General features: G+C 36.2%; 1 protein-coding gene across 10 annotated transcripts in view; it reads left to right on the plus strand.

Moving 5' to 3' along the window:
* Nucleotides 1-21,937, plus strand: part of LOC139144566 (uncharacterized) — a 227,577-nt gene that overhangs the window by 196,559 nt on the left and 9,081 nt on the right. For 8 of the 10 annotated variants that reach the window (XM_070715283.1, XM_070715277.1, XM_070715279.1 and 5 more), the window contains 2 exons: nt 8,548-8,847; nt 14,768-14,830. In XM_070715283.1, coding sequence (XP_070571384.1) covers nt 8,548-8,847; nt 14,768-14,830 — 363 coding nt within the window. The remainder of the gene's footprint in view (nt 1-8,547; nt 8,848-14,767; nt 14,831-21,937) is intronic. The other 2 variants (XM_070715278.1, XM_070715280.1) reach the window with 2 other exon arrangements.

The following is a 21,937-nucleotide window of genomic DNA, read 5'->3' on the forward strand; positions in this document are numbered from 1 at the left end:
ATTACAGAAAAAAGGAATGAAATAAACTACTTCGACAGATCGGGAGCGGGAAGATGGCAAAATTAAAAAGTCATGTACTATTATATAGCAGTACTGAGAGAAAGCAGCTCTGAGAAAAAAAAATCTGAATCTGGTTACTCTACGCTACAAGAGTAATGGTGTCTGATTAGCCTGACTGAGAAACGTAAAATATATTCGATCATACATATTGAGTATCTGATTCCATTTTTCCACTCTGGAACTTCAAGTTTTCAGGCTTTAGCTAAATGATGTTATTATAAGTGCTGCTGAGGTTGAGTGGCGTGTTTGAATTATGATACGATGCACTCTTATCTTTGGCGCGGCGTAATTACGTGGAAATTTCTAGAAACCTTACAACAGAGAGCCTCATTTTCACTACAATCCAACATGGTTGTACGACCAGTCTTGTAGCGTGCTTATATAAAATGTTGGTTCATTTGGACCATTTTATGAAATCCATGTGATTAGTTATTTCTGGAAAATCCCTTGTAATTCTGCACTAGCAACGAAGTAATTAACTTCACTTACTGCTTCTTGTTTTTATTAGCTACTATAGACCATAGTCTATAGAAGCTATTGGGATGGGTATCCGTCCGGCGTCCGTCGTCAGTCTGTATGTATGTATGTATGTATGTATGTATGTCCGTTTGTGAGGCGTCCGTCCACTCAAATATCTTGAGAACTGCAGTACTTACTGATTTGATATTTGTTGTGTAGATGAAAAATATGATTTTGAGAAACTATTTTTTTAATTTTTTGATATCGTTGAAAATAGGCAAATTAATGCCAAAAAGGCGTTTTGGTAAAAAATCTTCTTCTTCATAACCGCTGGTCAGACAGCTTTGTTATTTGGTATACAGGTCCCTAGGGACAAACCCAACGTAGATTTGTTCAAATTGTGATGAAATATGCAAATGTGTATTTTTAAGGAATTTTTTTGTCATTTTTGGTCAAAGTTTGACTTACATTGTATGTTATTCTTGTACTGTATAAACCGTATCAATTCACCCAGAAAAAAATAATTAATATGATTTTAAATAATTGAATTAATTAGGAAATCATCAAAGCCAAATAATTTTAGTGTGGAATTATCAGAAAGTTCAACTTTTTTTGACAGTTCATAGTGAATTGAGGATTAAAACATGTAAAGGCAACTTTCCTGAATCCCAACTTTGATATATTCTGAACCACCATTTATGTTATCTAAAAGAAATTGCGCATAATAGTTTGTCATGATAGGGTGGTCAAATAAATAAAGATACAGAAAGTTCTAATTTCCAATTATGGTTGACTTGGTAAGGATAAAATAAGATTACTTTTTGAGGAAAAAAATAGAGTGGTCAATTAAAAGAGTGGTCAAAGTGATAGGGTTTTTATGGTAAAGCTGGGCTGTAACATTCCTCATGTGCTATTTATAGCAATTATGCAATCAGTGTAAACAGTGCAATGAAAGTGTAACATGATTCCATATAATGCTTTTGATGACCTTGAACTTGTTAAGTTTCAAAAATTTGTCTCTTCAGTGTGCTTTCTCTGAGTACGTACAGTCTCAACTTATTCAACAGAACTTACAATGTTATTTGGTATACAGGTCCCTAGGATAACCCAACATAGATTGTTAAAATTGTGATGAAATATGCAAATCTGTATTTTTACGGAATTTTTTTTTTTCCATTTTTGGTCAGGCCATCCTGAAATGAGCTATCAAAGATATCCACCTTCTTCATCAATACATGAGTCACAAAAGGTTATTCTCTACATAACACAGCAGAGCTCTGTCAACTGTTGAGTCGCTTGTTTTTTCAAAACCGCTGGTCAGACAGCTTTAATATTTGGTTTACAGGTCCCTAGGATGACCTTAGTGAGATAATTTCATACAGTCAGGAAATACTTAATTTTGTATCCATGTCTGTAGTAGCTTCAGGGACTTTGGCCCTATGTTTTAACCAATTTGGTGGCAAATTGCTCATTATTTTTTTCGACGCCACAAAAATATGGCTTGTTGCCGTGGTATCGTAGACAAATTCAACTCACAGCACGAATGTCCAATAATAAAGTTTACTTTGACGTGCCTGTTTTTTTTAAAAGGAAGAAAAGGCTTATGTCTGAAATCCGACATCAATGAAAGTTGTCATCAACGTATCTCCTTCTTTCTCGAACTCTTTTGCACCAATTCTTGGTTCCAGATAACGCTCAACATACGGATCGTTTCCGGTGACGTGACGCATGGGTGCTAGTTGCGTCGATGCGGTTAAACATTCCTGAGCAAAAATAAAACTTTCTGATTTCAACTGATCACGCAAACTTTATTATGTTTAAATACAAATGCGATGTCATCAAAATAACAAGAATAATAAGACTAGTAAACTATTTATAGGAAAGATGATCCCAAAAAACTCTCCGGCGGTTCAGAAAAATCATAAATATTTAAACCATTAACCTCTTTATGGTGTGTATGTGTCTCAACTTCTCAGATATTGTAGGGCTTGTGATTCCTACGTGGATTTTCAAATGAGACACAGCTTATTAGTATCAAAACTAGTGAGACAGGGATATACATCCAAAAGACTCGTGAGGACTTTCAAAAAGTTCTACGGTCAATATGATGACATTGTGGCCAAATATGACACCTCGGTCACTCAAATGATTAGCGACAGCATTCCCGGCTTTGACTTATAACAGTGATTCATATACTGTATCACTTCATACAATATTAGACAATTTTGGGACCAATCCTGACGGGTGTAGCATGCTAGCAGGGTACGCTTACCCATTCCCGACACCTGGTACCACCACTAACTATCAGTGGTTCAGGATGGTCCTACTTAAATTTGTAAATCTCAAATGTCCCATGGACCTAGTAATGTATTACCTTGAATGAAAATGATTATTGGACCAGTTTAATGTCATATTTCTTTTATGGAAAGTCTCTCCCACAATCGCCCTTGATGTACTCCTTTCCACCAATGCATTTGCTTTCCAGTGTAATTTTGTGGTACAGCATCATCTTGAAGTCTTTTCCTAATCCCAATTTGATTAGGGATCGTCAAACTGCCGACGAAGTCCTTCTCTTGGAAACGGCATTCGCATACGTAAAAACATGCACTGTGCTTATAATTTTGAAAATTTATGTCAGTGCCAATCTTTACCAGCAACAATTTCAAGAGGCGGTGTTTTCGCCTCTGGTTTCGAATCATGCAGAATGCCTTCTCGAATCACACGCACGATAGTTCATCCGTAACACTTACAGGCAGGCATAAGCTTTTAATGAGACTCCCAAGATCAGAGCCCCTAGCCAATGCACCAAAACACGAAAACTTTACGTCATCATCCGGGCATTATTCCCGGCATGCTTTGCGAAGGAAGTAGACAATATGGCTGCGCACAGTCGGCTAAAAAGGTCTCCATATTGCCTGATTTTGATACTTATTTTCATAGATAACTTCAACAAATCGCTGTTTCTGAGCAAAAAGTAATGATAAATGCTTTTATGATATAAATATAAACCTGTATAAGGCTGATTATATTTTGCGTTGACTATTCCTTTAATGAAGCTTTCCCGTAATGAATTTTGAATTTTTGGGGCAACTCTGCGAAACTATCAATTTTACAGGGATATCTTTCATTTTGTATTTTAAAGATTTTTTTAACGTAATTTTATACCTGCTGGAACTAAGAGTATATAATGTGGTGATTTAGTAAGCAGTTGGTGTTGAAATGCGGTAAAAAAATCATTAGAAACATAGCTGAGGTGATTTTAGCAGGTTTGGCTTCCAACAAATATATTCCAAAATTTTTTCAATGTTTAAGAGTATCAAGGTTGTAAATAGTTCATATACTTCCTGCCATTTGGTCATTGTATATCTCATGCAAAGATTGGTGATACCATAGACCCTCGAGAAAAACGGGACAGGCAACTGCTGAGGTTTCTTTGTGCGATCTATCTTGGAATATATTAAAGTTTATTTGCCAAGCGGTCGACCCCGACAACAATACTTCTTACTTAACACTGAATCTCATTAACGATCAAACTGACGTTCTTAATATGTACACTTTGCTCTTGCATGGCACGTTCCGAGTAATGACACAGAGAATTTGAGGGTTTTTTTATACTAGTCATGGTGAATGTTCTGGTAACGATGAAGATCACATTTTGGATACCAGCTGAAGCCAACGGGAAAAAATAGTGACAATGTCACTGGTCGCTCCCATATAGTTATCAAAACAAGCTAAAATCAAGCTAAAAGATTTTTTTATCACAAATAGAAACAATTCCCCCAATAAAATAAAATTATACAAATTTCACCAGAATTTGATCAAATCTTACTGACGTCACCCGTAAAAACCTCTACACTAAGTTTCAACTCAATCGGACGTGTGGTTTCAGAGTTAAAAAAAATTTTTGATCAAAAATGAAAAAAATAGCCAAAAAATGCAAATATGCAAATTTCACCACGATTTGCCCAGATTGAGAAAGGTCACTCCTATGCACTTCCATACCAAGTTTCAAATCAATCAGACTTGTGGTTTCAGAGAAGAAGATTTTTTGACCAAAAATGGGAGAAAATTACAAAAAAATTCATGAAAAATAGCAAGTCCAAGATACTGACCCAAGATGTGCACAATCATTTCAGGTCAGCCCAAAGTACTTACATGCTAATTTTTCATCTAATCTGCTCAGTGGCTATTGAGATTTTCAATAAAATGTAAACTTGTAAACATATGTACATATGGCTATGGGAGCTAACAACAAACGACCCAATGGTCGACAGAGCTCTGCTGTGTTATGAAGAGAGCAACGTTTTGTGACATATGTATTGATGAAGAAGGTTGAGATCTTTGACAGCTCATTTCAGGATGGCCTGACCTAAAATGGCAAAATTAGCTGCAAAAATACAAAATTGATGATTTCATCATAATTATGTATAAAAATGTATACCAAATATCAAAGCTATCACATGAGTAACTTTTGAGAAACAAATATTTTGACCAAAAACGGCAAAAACTGACCCAAAAATACAAAAATTGTAGATTTCATCAAATTTCACTATATCACACTAAGAGAACCCCCAGGAACCTGTATACCAAATATCAAAGGCATCAGACAAGTAGTTTTTGAGAAACACATTTTTTGACCAAAAATGGCAAAAATTGCACCAAAAATACAAAATTGCAGATTTCATCATATATTCTGTATATCATATTTAGTTTCTGTAGGAACCTGTATACCAAATATCAAAGCTGTCAGACGAGCGGTTTTGATGAAATAATTTTTGACCAAAAATGACAAAAAAATTCCTTAAAAATACAGATTTGCTTATTTCATCACAATTTGAACAAATCCAAGTTGGGCTATCCCTAGGGACCTGTATACCAAATATCAAAGCTGTCAGACGAGCGGTTTTGATGAAATAAATTTTGACCAAAAATGACAGAAAAATTCCTAAAATACAGATTGGCTTATTTCATTACAATTGAACAAATCCAAGTTGGACTATCCCTAGGGACCTGTATACCAAATATCAAAGCTGTCAGACGAGCGGTTTTGATGAAATAAATTTTTGACCAAAAATGACAAAAAAATTCCTTAAAAATACAGATTTGCTTATTTCATTACAATTTGAACAAATCCAAGTTGGGCTATCCCTAGGGACCTGTATACCAAATATCAAAGCTGTCAGACAAGCGTTTTGATGAAATAAATTTTTGACCAAAAATGACAAAAAAATTCCTTAAAAATACAGATTTGCATATTTCATCACAATTTGAACAAATCCAAGTTGGGTTATCCCTAGGGACCTGTATACCAAATATCAAAGCTGTCTGACCAGCGGTTATGAAGAAGGAGATTTTTTACCAAAAACGCCTTTTTTGGCACTAATTTGCATATTTTTGGCAATGACAACTTCATTTGAACAAAATCTCATCTACAGCCCATCATCCATGTACACACCAAATATCAAGATGAAATGTGCAGCGGTTTTGGAGTTTTTGATGTTGACGGACAGACATACAGACATACAGACATACAGACATTTTCCTAGCCTATAAGAATAGCTTCCATTGCCATATATACATATGGCTATGGGAGCTAAAAACCAGACGATAAAATCAGTGTACATTTAGCCGTAGACCCTACAGAAAACTCTTGCTAGGTATTGACAATATAAGTTTACATTCCCTACCATAAAAATCTCCGATAACAACAAACATTTACAAGTTAGACAGGTCTACACTTCCCCAGTCCTGAAAAACGAAAATCTGACCTTTATTTCATCTGTCACACAACATTTGACAAAAATCAGGGTACACAAAAAATGACTACTCAAATACAGCTCAAATACGACCTCTAACATTTTGGTACTGTTTTAGCCTAAAGAAACACCAAAGTTCGGATAAGCTACACATGTCTACATCCGCAAAGTACTAGAAAATACATTTGTAACACTGACTTTCGCTGTCAGAAGAAACTTTGCGATAAATCGGGACTCTCCAACGGTTGGTGGAGTCAGAAGCGGTAAGGTAGACATGCACTTACACAAAGCTGACCGCTGTCCTTGTAAATTTGGCCGTTCACAGTTTTCAAACAACAACATTTCAGTAGTTAACATACATACTTTACCAAATCATGGAGCACTCCTCGCACAGAAAATATTCCGAGGGTTAAAAAACTGCAAAAACGAGGGAAAATTCGGAGATACACGGACGATAGGAGAATGTAAACTACTCTGTGATGTCAACTGCTGTCAAGTCTGGAACTGCAGCGATATGTGTTTCGGATTTCCATTCAAAACTTTGTCACTTTACAGCAACATACTAACTCCCTGCAGACTTCTAGTTGCATCGAATCTCGCTACCAATATGTAAAAAGTACTTTAAAACCATTTTCACGAATTCTTCTCTAAAAATATTCTAAAAATAGACTTGCGGGTAATCAGAAATAACTTGTAATTCGAAAACATTATTACCGTATACCCGCATGCGTGTGTCTATGAACCGCACGTTGTGCAGTTGATCGGGTCCAGCTTCATTCCGTCCCCGACCCATTAACACCTCTTAATTATTTCAAGTAGGATCGCACGCTGCTAATCCCATAGACCCTTTGTTCTCTATCGCAGTTGCCTGTCCCGATTTTTCTCAAGGGTCTATGGTGATACAAAGGGATGGATCATTTAATATCCTGGGGGTTCCTGGCAGATTTTGAATAAATTCCAAACAAATGTCAGTAAAAAAATCAGCCAGAGAAGGTTTGACACAAAGAAAAGGTGGGAGAGTGGGAAAAAGAATGTACAATGGATCGGATAAAAAAGATCATGTACCTTATCAATCTTCCAGGCACCACCCCCTTTATCAAATGGTCAACCCCTGATGCATTTTTGTGCGTAATTAACCATGCAGTGTATTTTAGTTTAAGATGTTAAGTTAGGTAAGGATTTGAAAGGAATAGTCAAGTTCACCACAGTTAAATTTCTTAACTTTATCTCTTGTGTCATCATCCTTGTTTAATTTGTTAAGTTTGTAAGTTGTTCCAGATGTGGATGCACTAGTTGTTCTGGAAGAAAACAATGTTTACTTTTCCCTGTAGGGTTTCTGAGTTAATGATTGTATGTTGAAATCTCTCGATGTATCTGGTGTATGGGTAAAATGTAAACATTGGTTGCATGTTATGTAATTCAGTCTATGTCAAATATTGTAAATGAAAAATCAAGAACAATTTGCTGTGTGCTTGTAAAAGATAACATATTTGTCAGTACATAAACTGCCTTGCAGATTGATTGTCTTAAAAATAATCACAGAAGTAGAAAAGGAAAAGAATAATCAAATTGCTGTAACATATTCACCCTCAGTGCCTGTAGGCCCATGTTTAACTATTTTATCATTACATTCAACTGTTTGTTATATCTTTATCACTCTCCATGGCCAAGGCACACTTGAGGGCCAATGCCATCACTCTGTGCCAGTCTGTGTATGTCAGTCTGTGTGTATGTATGTCCATGTTTCATACAATTGTTGGCTGGTTTTGATAACTAAATGGGAGCAAACAGTGACATTGTCACTATTTTTGTATAAACGGAATGTTTGTAGATAGCAACGCGCATAGTAACCAGAGTGGAGGTAGTTCAGAAACGAACATGATTGCCCATATTTGGACGCAGTGTGCCTTACTGTAAGTTTTGAATCTTGGGCAGTTAATTGTTTACGGTAAAATGTTCTCAATACAAAAGTAGGTCTGGAATTCAACTTGTTCATCCAAATTTTGGCACTGGGCTGCGGTAAGATATGTTAAAAAGATGCACGGATGTGAGGGCACTTTACCCTATAGCTTAATTACACAGGCATGTGAATCTAGGTATATGATAAAAGCCTATTTCAGTTGTCAGTGATTCTGATTTTGCTGTTGTATTCAGCAACAGCTCACATCAGAGTTATATCAGCTGTTAGTATAGGTCCCTCGTTAGCTGTTAGTATAGGTCCCTTGTTTGTAATTGCAATGTGAGTCTTCAGTCTGCCTTATGTGTTTTACAGGGCCTGGATTGTAATAGGTATTCCAGACCTCCTGACAGAGAAATCACTGGTATACCTCATAGATGGCAGAGTCTTAGTATTAAAGGAAGACATCAAGATTGTAAACCAGGTCAAGTAAGGTCGGACAGACAAACTGTGAAGAGAAAGAGAGAAAACAATAATGAACAAAGTGATTGTATTTGTAATGTTAGGAAGAAAAGAAGACTTGTGGGAAATATCAAAGCAGGAAATACAAATGATAATGAAGATGTGAACTGTGTTGGTCTGGACAATGGTATGCTGATTAAGGTAGTGACTCAGGTTCGTGGACACATATTTTCAATCAAACGTTTCACATAAAAAACGGGGTCTCACACCCAACATGTGGTACATTTTCTGTTAGGTCTATATTTGAAGAAGGTAAAAATTTTGTTTAATTGTCAAAACATGCATTCGTATGTTTGTTTAAGTCAAAAATGTGTGATTTTGAGTTTTTTCACTTAAAAAAGTATAAGTAATATAAATTTATAAATATAAATTTTTTACTATAACCCAAACGGGATTCGAACCCCCACACACTCACGGCAACATCGCCTAGCTGATAGGCCTCACACAAAACCAGTCGGCCACTGCTTCCAACCCTAAAAGAATTGGCAAGTAAGAATTGGCAGCACCACTAAGTGATCTGTTAACGGCACTAGACAGCTGGATATACTGGGGGAAAACCGGTGTTTGGATTTTTGAAATTCGCTTTTGTTTCTGCACAGTGAGCCTTCGAAGTGTGAACTGCCGGATTTTTGCATAAATTAACGGCTTTTGTTCACGTTTGTCAAGTTATCGTCCCATCAGGGGGGTTTATCAAAAATCTAAAACACGGTTTTTCAGGTCCAATCATGAAGTGTTAGCATGCGAAGAATTGGGGAAATCCGCCCACGCGTCGCCGACTTACACTCATTTGAAGGTGCGCATACATAGCAACAATCAGAACTGAGAAAATCGACGATTTGTGTAAACGTCCAATTTTTCACACAAAATCACCGAAAAAGTCAGATTTTTGCGCGTTTACAAAAAAGTTCATTCAATCTGGGTCTAGGTTAAATATTGGGCATCAGATTAGAGAATTTCTGACAAGTCCTGAACACAAGTTCGCCTAATAATGATGAAAATTGTGCGTAGAAACGTGAGGCTTTTCAGCGTAGGCGGTGGGTACTATTTACACGATAAACACTAGAAAGATCATTCAGGGCATAATCTGTTTGTCAAATACGTATCTAGCTTATTATTATATTAACTGTACACTGTTTGGTAACGGTTAGAGTCTTGTTACAAAACTAGAAAAGTTTCAAAAAATACAGCCGGAATGGTTTACAGGTCTGTGTTCTGCCGACGACGCACGTTCGCTTGCTTGCAAGCGCTCGACTTCCTGTCTCATAGCCCCTAATTTATGCACGAACCAAGAGTGAAATGGTTGTCAAGTTCATTTTAGCGCCGATTTTTGTGCCTATAGTACAGGGCGTCACTTGCTTGCTTGCTTTCGAAGATGAGACGACCAACTCACGATGCTCTAAAAAATTCTGTAGTTGAGAAGTTCAAGGAATGCGAGTAAGTCGCACTTGTTTTTGTAGTTTTCACATGTGATCTGCTGCAGTCTTTTTGCTCACCACCAGGAATGATACCGGGTTTTTCGTGCGCTATTTCTCTTTTGACTGTGACATGTACTATTATGGCCCCGGGTATGAAACCAAAATCAACTTCAGTTACACGTAAAAGCGATTCTTCATGACTTAAAATAAACGACTGAGGCGATACTCGACAGATTCACTGATTGTATAACTGAAACGGCGACGTGTCGCAACACCCAGCGACACTCTTTTGACCACAGATGGAAATAGACCGGCACCGATCGTGAAGCAACATTTCGCGTACGTTGCTGTGCTCTAGACCGACATAACAGTGTCGGATTGACAAGTTAAAGACTAAGTCCAAAACATGGGCTGCTGTTTTAGAACCATATTTTCCAGTGAAGATTAAATAGAGTCTCTTTGGCCCCCGTTTACGTTTTCTAGACCGCTTATACTGCCGGCTGTCGTCAGCCATGTTGGAATTGCGTCTCTTATGAAGACGTGCGCTCATGCGCAACGTAGTGCGTAAAAATTTACATAATCTCCTTCAAGGTATTACGATAAGGCTGACAGTAATCCGGACCATTAAAACAAAAAGAAAATAATAACTCGGGCAGTGGTTAGAAGGCCATGTTTTCACTAAAATTTCAGACATTTCCCAGTACAATGTTACCTCACAGTTTTTAGCTCGCTGTCAGCGACGCGGAGCTTATCAAATAGGTTGATTTTCCGTCGTCGTCCGTCGTCCGTCGTCCGTCGTCCGTCGTCGTCGTCGTCGTCGTCGTCCGTCAACAATTGTCTTCTCCTCTGAAACCGCAAGTCCAATTGCTTTGAAATTTTATATGCAGTTCACTTTGGGTAACCTCACTTAAGTTTGTTCAAATCGTGGTGAAATTTGCATATTTGTATTTTTGGGGCATTTTTTGGTGTTTTTGGTAAAAAAATCTTCTTCTCTTAAACCGCTTGTCCGATTGCTTTGAAATTTAAAATGCAGTTTACTTAGGGTGACTTCAGTCAGATTTGTTCAAATCGTGGTGAAATTTGCATATTTGTATTTTTAGGCAATTTTTGTCATTTTTGGTAAAAAAATCTTTAAAAATCTTCTTCTTCAAAACTACCAGTCAGATAGCTTTGAAATTTGGTACATATGTCCCTAGGGATGATCTATTTCAGATTTGTTCAAATTGTGAAGAAATATGCAAATTTGCATTTTTAAGGCAATTTTTGCCATTTTTGGTCAAAAATGTATTTCTCAAAAAGTACTGGTCTGATAGTTTTGAAATTTGGTATACAGGTTTCTATAGATGCACTAAGTAATATATTGAATTTCTGATGAAATCTGTAATTTTGTATTTTTGGGGCAAATTTTGCCATTTTTGGTCAAAAAATGTGTATTTCCAAAACTACTCATCTGATAGCTTTGAAATTTAGTATAGAGGTTCCTACACATGAACTAAATGATATGCATTGAAATTATGATGAAATCTGCAATTTTGTATTTTTGGGGCAATTTTGCCATTTTTGGTCAAAAAATGTGTATTTCCAAAAGTACTCATCTGATAGCTTTGAAATTTAGTAACAGGTTCCTACAGATCACCTTAATGATATTTGTAGAAATTATGATGAAATCTGCAATTTTGTAATTTTGGGGCAATTTTGCCATTTTTGGTCACAAAAAACGTGTTTCTCAAAAGTACTGGTCTGATAGCTTTGAAATTTGGTATACACATGTACAGATGAGCTAAGTAATATATATTTAATTTCTCTTGAAATCTGTTGTTTTGTATTTTGGGGGCAATTTTTGCAATTTTAGGTCAAAAAATGTGTATTTCAAAAACTGCTCATCTGATAGCTTTGAAATTTGGTATACAGGTTTCCATAGATGAACTAAATGATATTTATTGAAATAATGATGAAATCTGCAATTTTGAATTTTGGGGCAATTTTTCCCATTTTTGGTCAAAATATGTGTTTCTCAAAAAGTACTGGTCTAACAGCTTTGAAATTTGGTATACAGGTTTCTATAGATGAACTAAATTTGATCTTTTGAAATTATGATGAAATCTGCAATTTTTATTTTGGGGGCAATTGTTGCCATTTTTGGTCAGAAAATTTTATTCTCAAAACACTACTCATCAGATAGCTTGGTTGACATGTTCCTAGGGATGATCCGATGTGATATATTCAAAGTATGATGAAATCTTCAATTGTGTATTTTTGCAGCTTATTTTAGCCACTTTTTTCTGGCCACTGCATTGAGCTATCAAAGATTTCCTCCTTCTTCATCAACATGTGTCAAAAATAGATATTCTCTACATAAACACAGCGGAGCTATATCGGCCGCTAGGTCGCTTTTCTCTAGTACAAAGATCATATTTCAGGGGTTCAGAATATGAAATAATCACAAAATCGCTAAAATTGACCAACAAACCTGAGTCACTACCTTAAATGCATTGCAAATGTCATTGATTAAACACTACAATATATGCATCATCAAAAACAAGCAATACTGGTCAGACGGTTACATCAGGTCACATAGAGAGTGTTGAAAGTAAGTGAATACCTTGAGTGCCGGATATTTCCGGCACTCAAGGTATATGGTAATTCAATATGGCGCCGGATATATTCGGCGCCATAGGTAGTCAAGGGGTTAAAGATACCATTAAACAACATTATTGAAAGTCAAATGACATTTTTACTTCGGCAAATTCCTAATTTGCATATTAAATGAATTTTCATAATTAGAGATATATATCTGAATTGACTTGACCAAAGTTGACAAAACTTGCTACATGTATTGGAGATATTATGATACAACATTATTGAAAATCATTAAGCATTTTTACTTCAGCCAATTCCTAATTTACATATTTAATGAACTTTCCTAATTAGGGATATATATCTGAAGTGACTTGACCAAAATTGATGAAACGTGCTATATACATTAAAGATACCATGAAATAACATTATTAAAGTCATTTAGCAGTTTTACGTCAGCCAATTCCTAATTTGCATATTTAATGAACTTTCCTAATTAGGGATATATATCTGAATTAAATTGATTGTAGTGGTCGAAACTTGCTGTATACATCAAAGATACTGTGATATAACATTATTGAAAGTCAAAAGACATTTTTACTTCGGCCAATTCCTAATTTGCATATCAAATGAATTTTCATAATTAGATATATATATCTGAATTGACTTGATCAAAATTGATGAAACTTGCTATGTACATTAAAGACACTATAATACAATATTATTGAAAGTCATTAAGCATTTTCTCTTCAGCCAATTCCTAATTTGCATATTTAATGAACTTTCCTAATTAGGGATATATATCTGAATTGACGGGACCAAAGTTGACAAAACTTGCTACATGTATTGGAGATACTATGATACAACATTATTGAAAATCGTTAAGCATTTTTACTTCAGCCAATTCCTAATTTAAATATTTAATGAACTTTGCTAATTAGGGATATATATCTGAATTAAATTGATTGTAGTGGTCGAAACTTGCTGTATACATCAAAGATACTGTGATATAACATTATTGAAAGTCAAAAGACATTTTTACTTCGGCCAATTCCTAATTTGCATATCAAATGAATTTTCATAATTAGATATATATATCTGAATTGACTTGATCAAAATTGATGAAACTTGCTATGTACATTAAAGACACTATAATACAATATTATTGAAAGTCATTAAGCATTTTCTCTTCAGCCAATTCCTAATTTGCATATTTAATGAACTTTCCTAATTAGGGATATATATCTGAATTGACGGGACCAAAGTTGACAAAACTTGCTACATGTATTGGAGATACTATGATACAACATTATTGAAAATCGTTAAGCATTTTTACTTCAGCCAATTCCTAATTTAAATATTTAATGAACTTTGCTAATTAGGGATATATATCTGAATTGACTGGACCAAAGTTGATGAAACTTGCTATATACATTAAAGATACTATGATACAACATTATTGAAAGTCATTAAGCATTTTTCCTTCAGCCAATTTCTAATTTGCATTTTCAATGATCTTTTCTAATTAGGGATATATACTGGGATTTACTTGATCAAAGTTGGCAAAACATGCTGTGTACATTGATGATTATACCAGGTTAAAACAATATTGAAAGTCATTTCACATTTTCATGTCAGCTAATTTATAATTTGCATATCTAATGAGCTTTCACAGTTTGGCATATATGGTTTGAAGGACTTGGCTAAAGGTAATTACACTTGCTATATAAAGTGGTGGTATAATGACAGCAGTCAAAGAAGGTATTTTTATTCTAGCTAATTAGGTATTTGTATACATCATCATGATCTTTTAGAGTTAATAGGCGGTGAATATTGTTCATTATGTTGATCATAATACTTTCAATGAAGTTGCAAGCATGTGCCAAAGGTTCAAATTTACACATAACTGCAATAATAATGAAACGTTAGCATTGTCAGTTCATTTCTGGTTTTAATTGGGCTGATATATCTAGAAATACCGTAGCAAATTTGATGAAACTTGGTACAGATCTTTAGCGCATAGTCTCACATAAGATAACAAAGAAACTTATCAGTATCATGCGAATTCTATTTCCTTACAGAATATAAACTCAGAGCAATGTGATTTTAAATTGCAATGCAATCAAGAAGATGATCTGTCTGATGTAAGTATTATGACACCATTAACACATTTGAATTTTTCACCATATCACCAAGTGATGTTATCTGTTGCTTGCTGATGCACCATTGGTGTCCCGCGGGGACTTATTGATTTGGTCCTGTCCGTCCGTCCACCCATAGCAGTTTCTCTGTCACCCCTCAGCCGATTTTCTTCAAACTGTGTGCAAATGATAAAGTACTGTGCCAGGCGGCCATTTTGTTGCGAATTTTTCATGTATTTGAATAATAACTCAACTATCTCTTAACTGATTTTGTTCAATGTTAGTACACAGATATAGTACTATGGCATATATATGCGGTTCAATTTATTTTCAGGTATGTAGTAGTATCTCAAACCATACTTCAAAACCGAGTCGGACTTGTACTCGGACTTGCATACTCCGAGTAACACTGCTTACTCGGACTTGTATACTCCGAGTACATGGCCTACTCGGACTTGAATATACGCCGAGTAATACGTGTTCCTAGAAATGCATATTTTGCCATGCCGGACAAGAAACGATCTGTCGAAAAAAAAGTATTTTATTACTTACAGAGTTTACGGCTAGCGCGGATCGATAAGTCGAAAATCTGCTCTTTTGAAAAAAACAAGCGACCTAACAGCCGATATAGCTCCGCTGTGTTTTATGGAGACAATAACTATTTTTGACACATGTTGATGAAGAAGGTGGAAATCTTTGATAGCTCATTTCAGTGGCCAGAAAAAAGTGACTAAAATAGCTGCAAAAATACACAATTGAAGATTTCATCATAATTTGAATATATCACATTGTAGCATCCCTGAGAACATGTAAACCAAAGCTACCTGACAAGTAGTTTTTTGAGAATGAAATTTTCTGACCAAAAATGGCAAAAATTGCCCCCAAGTAAAAATTGTAGATTTCACCATAATTTCAATATATCATATATTAATATAATCCCTTGGAACTTGTATACCAAATAACAAAGCTATCAACTTGCAGGTTTTGAGAAACAAATTATTTGACCAAAAATGGCAAAAATTGCTTCAAAAATTAAATAATATTGCAATTTTATCGTAATTTCAATAAATATCATTAAGTTCATCTATAGAAACCTGTATACGAAATTTCAAAGCTATCAGATGGTAGTTTTGGAAATACACATTTTTTACCAAAAATGGCAAAAATTGCCCCAAAAATACAGATTTACAGATTTCATCAGAAATTCAACATAAATTACTAAGCTCATCTATAGAAACCTGTATACAAAATTTCAAAGCTTTCAGACCAGTACTTTTTGAGAAATACATTTTTTGACCAAAATTGGCAAAAATTGCCTTAAAAATGCAAATTTGCATATTTCTGCACAATTTGAACAAGTTTGAAATAGATTATCCCTAGGTACCTATGTACCAAATATCAAAGCTATCTGACTTGTAGTTTTAAAGTAGAAGATTTTTAAATATTTTTTTACCAAGAACAGCAAAAAAATGCCCCAAAATACAAATATGCAAATTTCACCACGATTTGAACAAACTTAAGTGAGGTCACTCCAAGTAAACTGCATGTTAAATTTCAAAGCAATCCGTCTTGCGGTTTCAGAGGAGAAGGCAATTGTTGACAGACGGACGACGACGACGGACAACGACGGAAAATCAACCTATTTGATAAGCTCCGCGTCGCTGATAGCGGAGCTAAAAGTTTATTCAATTTCATGATGTCTTGTAATCTGTTGCGCAATGTATATTTAACCACGGTCCCTCCACAAGGAGGGACCGTGATTTTACCCTCAGAAGCAAGCTACTGCCACGGCCGGCGGCAAAGTTTTTTGAAAGATGACTTAGACGTAACATTTAGGGTAAAACCAGTAAACTTAAGCAAGTCCAGCCAGTTACTCAGTCCGATATCACACAATCGTTCAAGTAGCGAAATCAATACATAACATCACAGGTCAAGTCGGGTCATTATTTACGACCAAGTGGTCACTCGCACTCGGTTCATGCCATACACGAGCACACTGTACTCATTTTATTTTGAAAAATTATTAGTTTAATTATTTTATCAAGACATAAATATGCCTAAAATGCTTGGAAAGTCTATCATGGCCTCGCCACGCTAGCAAACCAAGGCCATGACGTCACACGTCGACAGGTCATTCAATTATGGCTTCCATTTTTGGACACCGTGGTGCGAAGCACCAAAGGTGTCCTTTGTCGCCACAATGTCTGTGTGTGTGTCCGTCTGTCCGTCCGTCCGTAGACAGATTTTGTTCCACTCATAACTTAAGAACCCTTAGGTCCAATGTCATGCAATTTGGTATTTGGTATTATCATGATGAGACTTAGATCTGATAAGATTTTGGTGGGTGTGGCTTATTAATTAATTGCTCATTTGCATATTTTATGACTTTTTTGCCATATCTCAAGAAATATTGAACCAAATTTGATGTGACTGTACACATACTTAATTAGTCCCCACGGACACCGTCCGGGGGGACTTATAGGTTTGGTCATGTCCGTAAGTCCGTCCGTCCGTCCGTCCGTCCGTCCGTCCGTCCGTTCACGCAGATATCTCAGAGACGCCTGGAGCGATTTCGTTCAAACTTGGTACAAGGATAGTACTCTACCTCATACAGGTGCACGTCGATTTGTTTCACAATGCGATCAAATTTGGCCGTGTTAGAGGACTTTTTAGTTTTCACCTCCATAGACTCCCATGTATAAGGCAGTCCATAGACTCCCATGTATAAGGCAGTCCATAGACTCCCATGTATAAGGCCAAGAAAAATAAAAATTTAGTTTCTCATCGTATTCATATTGCAAAAAGGATGCAGTGACACAGTTTTTAGTCCCCACAGATAAAGTCCAGGGGGCTCATAGATTGGGTCATGTCAGTCCGTTAGTCCATCCGTTCACGCAGACATCTCGGACGCTTTGACAAAATGTCACGTGACCTTGGTGACCTCGAATATACATATTTGTCCATAACTCAGTAACCACAAGTGCTAAACCTTTCATATATGGTATGATGGGACACCTTATGACGCCACATATTGTACCTCATTAATTATGTGCATTTCTAATTTTGAGCAAGCCAATGGAGCTAGAGGTCTGATTTTTGGTATATATGGATAACTTAGCAATACAATTTTTTTTGACAAAATGTCATGTGACCTTGGTGACCTTTGACCTCAAATATACATATTTGTCCATAACTCAGTAATCACTAATGCTACACCCTTCATATTTGGTATGATTGGACACCTTATGACGCCACATATTGTTCCTCATTAATTATGCACATATCTAATTTTGAGCAAGCCAATAGAGCTAGAGGTCTGATTTTTGGTATATAGGGATAACTTAGCAATACAATTATTTTGAAAAAATGTCACCTGACCTTGGTGACCTTTGACCTCAAATATACATATTTGTCCAAAACTCAGTAACCACAAGTGCTACACCCTTCATATTTGGTATGATGGGACACCTTATGACGCCACATATTGTTCCTCATTAATTATGCACATATCTAATTTTGAGCGAGCCAATAGAGCTAGAGGTCTGATTTTTGGTATATAGGGATAACTTAGCAATAGAATTTTTTTGACAAAATGTCACGTGACCTTGAAGACCTTGGACCTCAAATATACATATTTGTCCAAAGCTCAGTAACCACAAGTGCTACACCCTTCATTTTTGGTATGATGGGACACCTTATGATGCCACATATTGTACCTCATTAATTATGTGCATATCTAATTTTGAACAAGCCAATAGAGGTAAATATATGATTTTTAGTATATAGGGATAGACTATAGGATAGAAATTTTTTGACAAAATGTCATGTGACCTCGATAATCTTTTACCTAAAATACACGATTATGTCAATAAATAAGTAACCACAAGTGCTATGTCCTTTATATTTAGTAGGATGGGAGACCTTATGACAACACATGCTTTACCTCGTTAATTATGCCCATATATAATTGTGGACAAGCCAATAGAGCTAGAGGTCTGAATTTTGGCATATATGGATTAATTAGCAATACAATGTTTTATTTTCAAAATGTCACGTGACCTTGATGACCTTTGACCTTGAATATGCATATATGTGCATAACTCAGTAACCACAAGTTCTTTACGCTTCAATTTTGATAGGATAATAGACCTTAAGATGTCACATCTTGTACCTCATTTATTATGTACATATGTATTTCTTGGCTGGCCAATACAGCTAGAGGTCTGATCTTTTTTCCCGATTTAGAACCATAACTTAGACATGCCTCTTGTTTCAAATTGGGAACAATGACATAGACCTATGTGTCCATAGATCTGAACATATACACTCCAGTGATACTTCTTAATGACCTCATTTCCCTGCCCCATCAAGACTAATACTCCTATTACAAGTGGGGACTATGTCATTGTCAATGACTTGTTACCCTATAGCATAACTATGGTAAAAGTTTAGTAAGTTTGGTTAATTCCAAAGCACATTCTGAAAGTACTCTTCTGGAATATACAGAATATTATCTCACATAGTGAGTGTCTGAATGTTATTCTGAATTGTATTCCAAAGCACATTCTGAAAGTACTCTTCTGAAAATTTCACATTCTTTGCCACTGCACCATATCCCTAATACATACTAATGACCCACGGCGTCCACTCAAGTCTCACTTTGATCTAATAACTCGCTGCGCTGCATCGCGTTGATCATGAAACGTTGTTGTGCCCAATTCAAGTCATGTATCAAATCAAGATCTGATCCGGTAATGAAAAGACAAGACAAACTCATAATTTGCATGACAGTAGCTACACTCGACAACGACAATGACTTCAGCGTGTTGTACAAGATACTATGCCATACTGTGCACAGATCAGAGGTCAGGCAGATCGCGTTAACAACTCTTTCTCTGAGCGACTGGAAGTACTGCAGTATATACGCTGTTTGCAAATTTTTATCACAAGATTGAATATTTCCTGTGTTTTTCCAGCATTGTTTTTTCTATTAGGCCGTGTAAGGAAAATTCTTTGTTTGCCGTCCTTGGATTTTTGAAAAACCTACCAGCCAGCCAGCAAAAAAAAACATAGAAAAAAAACCAACATGATTAATCGCATAAACTTTCCCATCAGTTTATGGGTCACAAGTGTGAAAAGTCATCTGTTACATGTACAATGCAGTGTTTCTTATGCTCCCAAGATGAGGTTATGAGATAATACGAGAAAAAACGAGTTGTAACACTTGTTTTGACAACTGTACACGATGAATTTCAACATGTTGGGGTAAGCTTACCCATTCCGGACACCTGGTACCACCACTAACTATCAGTGGTTCAGGATGGTCCTACTTAAATTTGTAAATCTCAAATGTCCCATGGACCTGGTTATGTATTACCATGAATGAAAATGATTATCGGACCAGTTTAATGTCATATTAGAACAAAAAGGTGTTCTTGCAAAACCTGATAATTCCAAATATTAAACTGCAAAAGTTACTGCATGAGTGTAACAAAGTATGTAGTTGTCACTCAGAAAACAAATGCTAAACATCTTGGTAAAAGGTGAAACTACTATCTCTTCCATACAATTACAATTTTTGCAGTAAGAAGAGTGGTTAGCTGAACAAATCATAACAGCCTTGAGTACAAATCCTCCTTTTAAATTTTCAAATAATGCTGGTCCTGAGCACTGTTTCTGTTAGTTAAATGCTCCATCAGCTGTAACTTTAAAGGCTATTTATTCTGAATTTTGTGTATCAACTTCTTTTTTAGCCTAATTCCAATTGCGCTGATCTTGATGTCAGGTTTGTTACTAAATAAATAATAATAATAACAATGTATTCTTATATAGTGCACATATCGACAAGTATATGTGCTCAAGGCGCTTTACAATTATTATTACCCCTGGTCACTGGACCTAATATGATACAACTCAACTCCCTGGGGAGCAAACAAGAGCTCACATTTGCAGCCAATCAGCACGGCAGAGCTAAACGCCCTCATTACAACCACTGTTCTACCAGGTACCCATCACTCCTCGGTGGGGAGAAGCAATGAGGAATAAAGTGCCTTGCTCGAGGACACAACACCACGGCCATGCCAGGGCTCGAACTCACCATCCTGTGAATTAGCTGTGGGTCCATAGCCGTGGCATTTTCAGACGGAATTCCTGCCTTTTACGGGCTTGTTTTGACTTTTACGATTTTAACGCGGGGTTAAAATCGTAAAAGTCAAAACCAGCCCGTAAAAGGCAGGAATCCCGTCTGAAAACATCACAGCTATGGACCCACAGCTACCTGTGAATATGATCGTGCGCCCACTGCTCTAGCCACTGGCTCCTGATGCCTGATATCCTTCATATACCAGCACACGCGACTTCGGACACCGCTGCCTCAAATTCGGACAAATTTTGTCATTACATGCGTGATCATTGTTGCAGCTTGTAGTCTGAGCCATAAATTCATAAGGACTAGTGTGACTTTTTGTATGCATAATAACACTAGCAGGTTTTATTTCATTGTTCTTGCCGATAATGCTGAGAAACATTTATTTTTGCATATGACAGAAAAATGACGTTAAGTTTTGCCAACACATAACTGTCTTGTGGGTTGATTGTCTTAAACATTATCACATACTTAGTAGAAAGAGGACAAGAAACTAATCAAATTGATGTATAATATTCATCCTGAGTGTGCCTGTATATATAACTATTTTATCATTACATCCAGCTGTTTTTTATATCTTTATCACTCTCAATGGGCCAAAGCACACTGAGAAGCCAATGTCATCATAGCCAGTCTGTGTATGTCAGTCTGTCTGTATGTCAATCCATTTGCCAGTCTTTCTGTAGACCAAGTTTGCGGATCTCATAACTGAATAATTTCAATATTAAATGTGGCCAGCTTCGGAATGCTTAGATGATTATCTATAATCCCATGGAATCTTGTAGGCGTACATGCTCAACTGTAAATTAGTATTTGTTCAAATGAAGTCAGGGTTACTAAAATGCTAACTGAGCAACAAAAGTGAAAAGTTAGTGAATAAACATTGGTCAGAGTATCTTGGCAAGGCAGCTAACATATCACATAGTACAAAAAGTGTTGCGTGGAAGTCGCTATGAGTGAATCTA

This window comes from Ptychodera flava, chromosome 11 (assembly GCF_041260155.1).
Source record: "Ptychodera flava strain L36383 chromosome 11, AS_Pfla_20210202, whole genome shotgun sequence".
NCBI classification, from domain to species: Eukaryota; Metazoa; Hemichordata; class Enteropneusta; family Ptychoderidae; genus Ptychodera; species Ptychodera flava.